Source organism: Hyperolius riggenbachi, chromosome 1 (genome assembly GCF_040937935.1).
Source record: "Hyperolius riggenbachi isolate aHypRig1 chromosome 1, aHypRig1.pri, whole genome shotgun sequence".
NCBI lineage: Eukaryota > Metazoa > Chordata > Amphibia > Anura > Hyperoliidae > Hyperolius > Hyperolius riggenbachi.
Genome location: NC_090646.1, coordinates 476047847 through 476060382, shown reverse-complemented (window position 1 = coordinate 476060382; position 12536 = coordinate 476047847). Strand labels below are relative to the sequence as shown.

Genomic DNA, 12536 nt, shown 5'->3' with positions numbered 1-12536 from the left:
TGTAAGGTTATAGAAATCATCACATATCTTAACACTCTCGGTAAACAAACATACCACTGAGATACTCTAAAGATGTCACCACCTGTGATAAATTTCAAAATGTAAATTAGAGTGAGGAAAGCTTTTTCAATGGGCAAACACTGACTAAATAATGTATGAATATTGTAAAAAAAAAAAAGAGCAATTTTATTAATTACATTATATTGACTTCAGTTCCTCTTTAAGCCTAAAGGTATACAGTTTTCTTTTTCTTAAGTTCTCCCTTCTCAAAAAATGGGAAAGCATCAGCTGTATTCTGGTCAAGTGGATCTGACTCATATCAAAGTCGGTCACAATTCATTTCATGAACCGAATCCTGTACAATGAAAGTATGGCATTGCAAAATACTTCAAAAGTTAAAGACTTTGTTCTGCTTGGATTCCCTCTATCTTCTGAATGTAAACAGCTTCTGTTCTCTCTAACATTATTTTCATATATTATTACTTTATTAGCTAACATAGTAATAATTACTGTAGTCCGGATGAATTCTCAGCTTCAAATCCCCATGTATGTTTTCCTCAGTCACTTCTCTCTAATGGAAATTGGCTATACCACAGTTATTATCCACAAAATGCTGCATGGCCTCTTGTTTGATACTGTAACTATATCCCTACATGGGTGTTTTACCCAATTTTATTTTATATTTTTTTCTGGTTCAATAGAAAATGTTCTCTTAGCCGTTATGGGCTATGACCGTTACCTGGCTATTTGTAATCCTTTACGTTACTCATCCATAATGACCAACCGTCTCTGCTCTCATCTGGCCATTGTATCCTGGATAAGTGGTTGTCTTGTTCCTCTAATGCCGACAATTTGGGTTTCAAAGTTATATTTTTGCAACTGTAGAAAAATTGACCATTTCTTCTGTGACTTTGGACCACTGGTGAAGCTGTCCTGTTCTGACACCTCATTAGCAGTAAGGACTTTCTACGGACAAGCGTTCATCCTCATCCTAAGCTGTTGTCTTGCCATTATAATATCATATACCTTCATTATAGCCACCATCCTACAAATATCATCCACTAAGGGTCGCCAGAAAGCATTTTCTACTTGTGCATCACACATTACAGTTGTGGCTATATTTTATGGCACCATTATTTTCATATATGTGAGACCTTCAGCTGGAAGTTCTTCTTCTTTAGATAAAACTATATCTGTATTCTACTCTGTTGTCACTCCATTGCTTAACCCTATTATCTACAGCCTAAGAAATGGAAGCATAAAGTTGTCAATAAAAAATATGGTCAAAAGACTACTATAAATAATTTAACCATATCAATAAACAAATGCTCTGGCACAGGTCTGTGAAGGGTGAAATTCTTATTGGTAAATCTTTGGAGAATTTTTTCATTTTAATAAAATCGTAGCAAAACAGCAACATGAAATTAAAACACATTATCAATAATAACAGTACAGAACCTATAACGTGACATGTATGGTAAAAGTAGCCTGGCAATATTTAGTCATTAGGGGTCTTCACTTTTCTGGTGACCGAGTATACAATAGAACAATAAAAAAAAATACAATAAACAATATGTTAGTATGCCAGGGTGTTGTTGGTAGGTACTGCAGGCTGTTTCAAGAACTCCTGATCTTGCGTATTAAATAATATTGCATTACATAAATAAATATTAGAGCTGGAAGACTAACGCATGAACTTATAAAACACCCAACAAATTTTAGAAACCAATTGACTGGGCCACACAGGGCTGAGTGACAGAGGTCCATACAAACAGAGGTTAAACAAGAAGAATAGAATTTATGAAATCTGACTTGTCTGGATCTAATATAGCTGGTTATTTAGCCCTCAAATAACTAACATCTGAAATTTTCTGCACAGTCTGTTTGACTCTAACTTTTTTTTAAAAGGTAAGTATTCATGGTTAATTAAGAACATTCTTCGGGACCTCTTCCTTGGCTGTTCGGGCCATCACTAAATGTAAGGCTGCAATGGATCTGCCTTTGGAAACCCATTCTATGAACCGGTCTACGTACTGTTCTTCACCTAATCTGGAAGCCATATGAAGTTCGAAGGTCTGTAGCTATTGACACTGCAGAAAATTGGCACTTCTTCGCAATGTGCACCACTTCGAGGTTGAGTTGCTGTTATTCACAGTTTCCTCCACTTTGTTATAATACCATTAATAGTTGCCCATAGTATATTTAGTTCTGAGGAAATTTCATGAATGCTTTTATAGCACATGTGACATCACTGTAGCACACTAGCATTCACTAAGAGTAACAAGTAGTTTTCATGCCTAGGAGCTTAACCTTTTGGGAACCGCTGTAGGTAAATCCTCCGCCGCACTTGTGGCTGTCTAAGCCTGATGCGGCATAGGATTTACGCCACCTGCCATTTTCGCTCCTGACGTGATCGTGCGCACCTGAGAGGGGAGATTAAGCTTTAATATGACAGCTGACATCTCCCCTCAATGATGAAGAGCCATTGCGATTGGCTCCTGATCACGTGATCACTACGATCGCCGGCAGATCATAGTGATCACTAACAGAGCAGCGGCGGTCTGAGGGGAAGAAGAGGATCCACTCACCTTCCTGATGTTCCCCCTGCAATCGTTGCTCCCCTCCGTTCTTGCCGGCATCCCAGCTTGCTCTGACGTAAGTGTCGGTTCTGACTTGATGACGTCATCAAGCCGCGACCCGGATCTTAATGGCAGTGCGTGCAAGGATGCCGGCCAGAGAGGAGGGGGCTGGAGCTGCTCATTGCTGGAGCCTGGGAGGTGAGTAAAGGCTGCTGGCATTACGGGGTGCACCTGGCCACACTGGGGACACCATGCCCAGCAAACCCTACCAGGGATCCGGCTGCTTGAACCCCCAAATGCATCCCCCCGTATGTAAAATGGCCTGGTCCTTAAGAAGGGTTAAGGAGGGTTAGGCAGGCTGTCCCAAAGGGTTAACTTTATACACCTGTGGTCATAGAAGTGATTGGAACAACTAAACATAATAATCTGGAGAAGGAGCTGATAGTAAGTAACTGAGCGGAAGACATTGAAGAGGATAGACCTCCTCCAGAAACTTTTCAAACAAGAAAGGAATCATACTGCAACCAAGGATTCTGATGAAGAAAGTGATCCTGAGGAAAAACCTTGAAGAGGTCAGAAACAAATATCACAACCCTCTGTGTTTTTATTGGTTTTACACACTGGGTGATACCTATATATATATATATATATATATATATATATATTAGTCGAAGTTGAGGTTCTGCTCTGGTCACTCCAATTTTGAATCAATTGGTTCACATCATGAACCCTCACTCCTATTAACGGGCAACTCACAAGAAAGGGAGATTTTTCTAAATTGCCTACATGACCACTAGTGGTGGGAAAAAAGTTCTTGTAACATATGAGGGGGGGGGGGGGTGCTAATTATAAGTGCTAATTATGCAAATGTATTAACTAATGTGCATAATATGACATTAAATGAATACAAATCTTTGGTCATGCGATGAAATATTTTTGAGTTTGGAAATAAAGTGAATGCAACAAAATTCTTAAAATAGCAGTTAAAGCAAACCCATAGGGCTAGTTCACAGTGCTCAGCTGCAGTTGCTGCAAGTTAACTCACTGCTCATACAGTTCTATGGGCCTGTTCACATTGTAATGGATCATATTATTCTAACTCGCTGCATGCAGGCTTTGTATTAAAGTCTATGTCCAGTCTCCCTTGCAGTCCATACACATTTTAACACATGCATTATGTAATGGCCACTGTGAATCCAGGCTTAGGCCCTGTTCACACATGTCAACTCTTTGCCCATGCAATTCTATGTGCCTGTTCACAGTACCGGATCGGGTTATTCTAACCCGCTGCATGCAGGTTTTGTATTAAAGTCTATGTCCAGTCTCTATAAAAGTTTACAGTCATTATAACACTTGGGCTATGCAACTGATCACTGTGAGCGTAGCCTTAGGGTTAGAAAAATAAAAAGTTACATACTTACGACTGTAGAGAGAAGCATCTGGCTCTGGATGCTCCAGAGGCTTCCCCAATGTGTACAACTCTTCTATTGGGACTCTTTTTCTCTTTGTGGCGATGCTCCGCCTTGTGTTTTGAGCACGGAATCACTGCTTAGGCACCAGTAGGGTTCTTGCCTGTGAAGTAGCATGGAGCCACTCTTATATGAGGAAAAGCATGAGTGGCTCTGAGGTACTGCACAAGCTGTACTTTGCACCTGTGCAGTGCAGACACTCTCATGTGTACGGGTGCAGGTGCAGACACAGGTGCGGAGGGGAGCAGGGCCTTGAGCATAAACTCAATCCAGAGGCTTTCCTAACTTTTTTTTCCAACAACAGATACCCTTTAAAACATGTTGAAGAGAGATTGTCAGCCACAAAATCAAATTCCATTTACCCACTGCTCTGTGTTCATTGTGCAGCCTGGAACCTCACCCTGCATTGCAAGCACTCCAATCTAATCAGAAATGTTTCTGCTGTAACTAATCTTATCTCAGTCTGCCTGGCTCTAGTCTCGCCATCGCCGAGGAGAAGGGAGCTTGTCATAACTCCTCTCACATTCCTGCTCCTCACTGATTGGCTGGGGGAAGTTCAGTGAGACGTCAGGCTGAAATCTGATCTTGCTGTGCTCACATGTTTACAAAGCTATAACAGAGCAGTTTGTAGGAGAACAATAAAAAGTAAGGGAGGAAATGACGACAGGATTGGCTTCAGCCAGAGAGAACGAAAATGGCAAATGCCAGGATCAGAATTCTCTTTATTTACTATATAACATTCACTGAAATCAAAACGTGGACAGTACAATGCATCTGTTATGTAAGTCGGAGAAGTATTTATCTACTTATATATGTGTTTTTTTTTCCTGGCATAGTATGGCTGACCCTGCTGCTTTACTGGCACAATAGAACTTAGCTGAATCAACCCTGGCAGCTGTGTAAGATATTGTTAAGAGTAAAATCCTAACTTTCAAGAGAAATAACATACTCTAATAAAAAGATAACTGGTTTGCATAATCTTGTATACCTTTTCAGCGCTTTTCAGCGCATACCAGTTCATAAAAAGTACAAAACATAATCAAAATGCTTTCATTTATGCAATTTCTTAATAATAGAATTGTAAATCATGCTTTTAAGACACACAAGACTAATAGTGTTATTTTTTTTATTAAATGTGTTTTGTTGATATTGTCCCAGAAGTCTCATTGGGGTTCCCATGAGTGATGTTATGGAACAGCAGACTGTCTCTCACACCGATATTTATAGCTGTGTCTGTCCAATGCTCAGGGCTTCTAAGCCAACACGGCCCTGGAAAACAATCCAATCATTATGTGATAACATCATACATCACATACGTCTGTAAAACTGGAGGTGAGAACAGGGAGACAATAAAGATTTCACCACTTCAATGTACTACAAAATGATTTTCCTCTACAACAAAAAGTCATTTATTAGCAAATGCAGCAGCTTGTATTTTTGAAAATTCTGTGCAAAACAATCTCTCCCAGCAAATGATATTTAATTTCTTCCAAAATAAAACGTTTTATTTATTGTAGATCATTTAGTATACATTTGTATTAATAGCGAGGGCAGCAATACTAGTTCATGTTGGATCTACCTGATGAGCCAATCTTACCTGGCACAGACAGGACAGAATCCAGCAGTTTAATCCCATGTGAAAGTGTGCAGTATACTATAAATTTTGCCACTTTTAAGTTTGCAAAACTTCAAAAACCTTTAAGTCACTCTTTTTAAAAAAGCATATTACAACATAAAACCATAGACTTGTATACTTATCAGACAAGGGTGCAGTTAGGACAGTGCAGAGGTATGGTCGACGATCGTTTCGCCCTGCATTGTGGGCTTTATCAAGACCGATTGACCCCCAGTGTCTGGGGGAGTTTGCTACTTGCACTTCACAGTGCGTTTCATGTGACACTGATTCTTCCTCCTTCCGAAGTCATGCGAAACGCATCGTAAAGGATGCATAGTGAACTCCTCCTGATTTTGTCAACTTATTTGGTACTGAAATGGTACTGAAGTTCATGTATTTGGGTGTTTTCCGAATTCAATGTGCTAAATTCAAACACAAACACTAGTTAGTATATCATTCATTTTTTTTAAATGTGATTACTAGGGTGATTAGTTGGGTGTTATTCCTCTATCATGGTTTAAAGGGGACCTAAACTCTTCTGCAGTAGCATCCTTTGTTTTATCAGATTTAATATAAACAAATATATTTTAAAATGTGTTGTTAAAAATGGACTTTACTAAATATAATAAACTGAAAACAATTGCTTATATTACTTTAGAAATTATTTTTCTAACCCTAATTTCCATTCTTTATTTTTTTCTTTTGGCAAAGTCTTTACTGCTGGCAAGATATATAACTGTGGAATGTTTCTTTCTTGTTTGTTCTGAAGGCAACAGAAACACAACTTTGTCTCCCAGAATGCTCTGGGGCAGGAGGAAACTGCATAACTAAATAGCCTAGGCTAAGCATCACTCGGAGGGCGTGGTTATATAACAATATGCAGAAATATATACATATAGGAAGTGTTTTGGATGCTAAAAGCAGGATGATTAATATAAAAATTTTGCACCCTGAATAATTTAGTACATTCTTCTATATGTCCTTGTGGCACCTATTAAACTGCCCTAGTTTTGGAAGCAGAATTGAAGGGTTAAAATGGATTTCCATAATGACACAATTTAAAAAAAAATTGCCCAGTCTAGCTGAATGCAACATTTCACAAAGTGCTACATAACCTAAGAAATCAATTTATAAATGATAAATTCTGGAATATATATATTTTTTGCCTATAGGAATGTGTTAAAACCCAAACTCTGTGATATAAGGTACATACTACAAACAACAAACCTATATCAGTGAACAAGAGAATTTTTGAACTTCAGTAATTGACAGTAATTGACAAAACTACAATAAAAAAACAAAACACTCAACAATAATAGTGTTTTCATTTAACTACATGTTATTGTACTGTATAATGAAATGTGACATAGCCATACAAAATGTTACACTGACTAACTGATGTTACAACACTGTAGGAAATCGTAATTTATGTCTTTCTATATACACATGGAAAATGAACATAAAAGTGTGAAAGGACACCTGTTTTTCTGATGTAACAATAACAATAACAATAATATTTATATAGCGCTTTTCTCCCTGGGGACTCAAAGCGCTGTGACCCTGCATTATGCAGTCTCAAAGGCTAGGGAAAAGAGGTGAGTTTTTAGCCTTTTTTTAAAGCTGTCCAGAGAGGGAGCCTCTCGTACTGATTGTGGGAGTGAGTTCCATAGAGTAGGGGCTGTGTAGGAAAAGGCCCAAACACCAAATGTTAAGTGTATCCTGGGAATAACCAGCTTCATCTTGTTGGCAGAGCGGAGGGTGCGTGGAGGGGCATAAAGTTCCAATAGATCCGCTATGTATTTGGGTCCCATGTGGTGTAGAGCCTTGAATGTCAGCAGGCAGATCTTAAAATTGATTCTCCATTTTACTGGTAACCAGTGAAGAGTTTGCAGTACTGGGGTGATGTGTGAGCTGCGGGGGGCATTGGCTAGGAGTCTGGCTGCAGCATTCTGTACTAGCTGTAAGGGGCGCAGAACCTTTTCTGTAGATCCGATGAACAGGGCGTTGCAGTAGTCTAGGCGCGAGGATACAAATGCATGAACCAGGGCAGGTAGGTCTTCAGCTGGGATAAGGTGTTTGATTTTCGCTATATTTCTTAGATTGAAGAAGGAAGAAGGAAGACTTGACGACAGCTGATATCTGCTGTTTGAGTTTTAGATTTCCATCCAGGATCTACATTTCCAGTCTTAAAAGGAACACACACATATCCAGGCACATCACCTCTAGTTAGGACATTTGAATAAGTTATTAAGGAAAGGGAGGTGCTAAAGGGGGTGTGGCCAGACAAATAGCAACCCCCCCCAAAAAAAAACAAATTAACCCTTTGCACACTCACATGCAAATGCATTCCCAGATTCACTCATCCAGGCACCACTGTTATCCCTACAACTAAGTTAAAAGCCAGGGTCTTAGTTCACAAAATAATGCATTCTCTTGCTTAGTCTCCTACACTCACTGCACAGATTTCCACTCTTAACTGCTCTCCTTTTCTGCTACCTCACCATTTGCTCCTTTTTATCTGCATGCATGTAGAAAAGCATTTTCGGTGGCTTCCAGCGGTATTCACCCCCGCAAGGTGACGCAGAGACATGGCGGTAAGCGACCCTGTAAGCAAGATATTACTTCCAGGGTCAGCTGACACGGCAGGAAAAATCGAGATTGGAATGTGGCATTTGCGCAGATGATGGTAAACTATGGTACAGGCTCTGCCCATTTGCTTGAATGTACAGCACTGTGTGAAGCAGCCCTTACCTTGTCTTTACCGTTGTTTCCCCCAAAGAGATGATTTATTGGTATGAATATATATTTCTAAAGTTGCTCATGTATAAACATTACAATCAACAATCAAGCGATAAGAAATTAACATTTTGCACAAAGTCAGTTCACTCTTCACGTTTTTGTCAATTAAGTGTTTTCACACTTCAGGTATGATCAATGTACGTTCTCAGCATCACCATGCAAACTTTTTGCCATTTTGCAGCAGCAACAGTAGTATCAAGAATGCAGTTGTCAGGCTTTAGCATGAATGTGTGACAGACTCAATACCTATGCACTGTAATGCTTTAGCATGAGAGCAAGCTATTGCACAGAGCCATAGAACTGTCCTCTCATTAAAGCCACCGCTGATGTTAACAAGAAGGTTTTTTAGAAGCTATTTTTTATGCTATTTCTTTAAGAAGATTACTACAAGTTTTACACAGCTACTAGATACACAGCTATTGATACAGATGAGACTACTATTGATCTTTTTCTACATAACACAACTGTTATATTCTTTTTTGAATGTACTTAGAAGATTGATGATCGCTTGGCTCTAAAGACTTGAGGAGATGGAATACTGTTAGAAGGAAACACTACTTGGAACTGTTCATATTTTGTATATATGCTGTATGATAAGCAAATACATTTTTTTTTATATAAAATCATATACTGAGTGCTCTGATTAATTTCAAGGTATACCGTCAATCTATAATTACTGTTATAGAGGGTTCAGAACCCGCTATGCCGGATTTATATGATAGCAACGCTTTAAAGGCTGCTCCTTTACTAAGTTAGCAATCATGAAAAAGGCAAGAACCGCTCAGGTTTTTGACACTTGCACAAACAGGATCGATAGCAAAAGGTTGTAAGAAAGGTGAATTTGTTTGTAGCTTAAGTTGAGTCATATGAGCCTAGACTACTGCAACGCCCTGTTCATCGGATCTACAGATAAGGTTCTGCGCCCCTTACAGCTAGTACAGAATGCTGCAGCCAGACTCCAAGCCAATGCCCCCCGCAGCTCACACATCACCCCAGTACTGCAAACTCTTCACTGGTTGCCAGTAAAATGGAGAATCAATTTTAAGATCTGCCTACTGACATTCAAGGCTCTAAACCACATGGGACCCAAATACTTAGTGGATCTATTGGAACTTTATGCCCCTCCACGCACCCTCCGCTCTGCCAACAAGATGAAGCTGGTTATTCCCAGGATACACTTAACATTTGGTGCTCGGGCCTTTTCCTATGCAGCCCCTACTCTATGGAACTCACTTCCACAATCAGTACGAGAGGCTCCTACTCTGGGCAGCTTTAAAAAAAGGCTAAAAACTCACCTCTTTTCCCGAGCCTTTGAGACTGCATAATGCAGGGTCACAGCGCTTTGAGTCCTCAGGGAGAAAAGCGCTACATAAATATTATTGTTATTGTTATATGTTATACCTAGTGAAATGTGGAAAGATGATTTACTTCAGGACAACTCTGGATTTGGACATATAACATAAACAATGTTTTTTTTTCTTGCTATTTTCCAATGTGCTTCTACTTTGCTTTCAACTACTTACAACAGTTTATACAATACTGTAACATGTAACAACCAAAAAATAGTAGTAACAAAAACAGTACTGTATATTTTGTACATAAAGACAACTTGTAGGAAACGTTGTAACTCGAGTTGTCTGTAACTAGGGGACTGTCTGTAGTCTAGTTTCCTGCATGCATCACTATAATCTGCTGAAGCAGGACGTTTTAAATCATCATTTATTGACTAGGTCAACAGGAATAGAGTCTCAAGAAGACTGATTAGCTGAAAGCTCACTCTTCTTTTAGGTTAACTACCAAATTGTATCATCTTGATTCAAAAGGTCCTGCTTTTACTGATGGCTAACACTATGCAATACTCTTCTGCTACTCCATTATGCTAAATGAGGGCGGGGTGGGGTTATTCATGTTGAGAAATGCCTTAGTTTATTTTATTTTGTCTATCTTTTGGAAGTGTATAAGCTAAGAATGAAATATGGGACCTTATTCCCAAATTGACTTTCTCTCCTCAGTTTTCTCCTAGGAGATATTGTTTCATCTTCTGTATAAAATAACTTTTCAGCACTCTGTAATAAAAAAAACAAAAAAAAACCTACATCAGAATTATTCTCATATGCAATATGAGGTGATAAGAAACTCAACATGTGCAAGTTAATAACTCACCAGCTCGCCTGTAATTCATTAGTGGATTGACTTTTTTTTTTTTCTAAAGTCTTCCAAAGCTCAGTGGCCACCCCCACCTGCTTGTCGTGGCCTGCCCCAGCTCAGCAGCCTCGGCCCAATTGGTGACTGCTGAGCACTAGCAGAGGTGAGCTGCAGCAATGCCAGTGAGGGTGGCCACAGAGCTCATGGAAGACTTCAGGGAAGAACGGCCACAGCTGTCTTGCCAATAGAGGGGGTGGAGATTCTGGCATCTAATGAACTACTGGCGAGCGGGTGAGTATTAAACCCAACCACCAGCCATTCTGTGCAGGTACTCAAGCTATGACCACATACAGCAAAAAAAATGGCAGCGCTCCTAATCAGGCTGCAACTGAAATGAAACCAACAGAGGTGTGCAGATTCCCCCCAGGGACTTAAATACACACCTTGAATACAAATCAGATGCAAACTATGCACTAAACCCTAATCTAGATAAATTAAATGCAAACTGATACATGTGAATGCAGCTAGCCACAAGTAGACTTGCATTTTTTGTACAACAGAAGAAAATGTCAGCGCTTTCAAATGCAGGCTGTATCTGAATAGACCGGCTGCAAAGATGTGCAGATAGATCTGTATGTTGTCTGTATGACAACATACAGACCTATGTATTGTTTGACCTAATATTATATAAATAACAGCAAAACATTTGTTCAGAAGAATTCATGCATGATCCATCTTTGCAGAGGGAAGATTGAAATGGAAAATCAAAGCAGTGCAACCCAGTTTTTCTTAGTTGGCTTTACTATATCTGTAGAACTTCAGTTATTTCTATTTGTAGTTTTCTTTGCAATTTACCTATTGACATTAACTTGCAATGTAGGCATTATTTCATTGGTCTATGTAAACACCAGGCTTCATACTACTATGTATTTTCTACTCAGTCAACTTTCTTTTGTAGAGATCTGGTACACGTCATCCATCGCTCCTAAACTCTTGGCTAATCTGGCTGGTTGGAAATATATCTCATTTCCTGGTTGTCTCTTCCAAATGTTTTTCTACTTCTCGTTGGGTTCTACAGAGTTTTTCCTTCTGGGAGTGATGGCTGTAGACCGCTATTTAGCTATTTGCAACCCTTTGCGTTATCCCTCTATCATGAATGGTCAAGTATGTATTCAGGCCACTATAACTTGTTGGTCTGTAGCTTTCATCTCTGTGTTTTTCCTTGTGCTGTTGATATCTCGCCTGACATTTTGCAAGCCTAAAATCATAAATCATTTTTTCTGTGACATTCCACCACTTCTCAAGCTATCATGCCAAGACACGTTTCTTGAAGAAATTGTGGTCTTCTTTTTTGCCTGCAGTATCATCCTGACATCATTGCTAATTACTGTTGTTTCCTATGTGCTCATCATATCTTCCATATTTAAAATCCCCTCCACCAAAGGGAGGCAGAAAGCTTTTTCTACATGTGCTTCACACTTCACAGTTGTCACCATTCTGTATGGAACCGTCATATTTATTTATGTTCGGCCAAGTGCATCGTACCCAATGGATGTCAATAAGGTTATGAATGTTTTTAATACAGTGGTGACTCCACTATTGAATCCCATTATTTACTGTCTGCGAAACAAAGATGTAAAAGAGGTTTTAAAGAAAGCAAAGTGGTCAAGAAGGAATGGATTGTCGTATACCAAATGAAGTTGGACTTCACTATTTAAAGCTATCAATAAGTGGTAAGGTGAAAATATATGGTTTATCAGTGCCCAGTGTACCTGTAACAACCGTAGGGGCAGCTGCGGCGAACAGCACCGCCGCCGCAGCTGCCTCCGTGCCCCTGCCCGTCCCTCCGGCGTCTAGGACGCCGAGGACGGGACTGTCATTTGCCCATAAGGTCGCTGTCTCGGGCGGGCGTGTGCACAGACAGGACCT

At 39.6% G+C, this 12536-nt stretch overlaps 1 protein-coding gene and 1 pseudogene across 1 annotated transcript; both read left to right on the top strand.

Moving 5' to 3' along the window:
* The first annotated feature begins 370 nt into the window (after nt 1-370).
* LOC137554462 (olfactory receptor 11L1-like) lies at nt 371-1309 on the top strand (annotated as a pseudogene).
* A 10054-nt stretch (nt 1310-11363) lies between these two features.
* On the top strand, nt 11364-12305 carry LOC137528755 (olfactory receptor 6M1-like). The gene has a single exon (XM_068250339.1). The coding sequence runs from the start codon at nt 11364-11366 to the stop codon at nt 12303-12305; it is 942 nt and encodes a 313-aa protein (XP_068106440.1).
* The last annotated feature ends 231 nt before the right edge of the window (nt 12306-12536 follow it).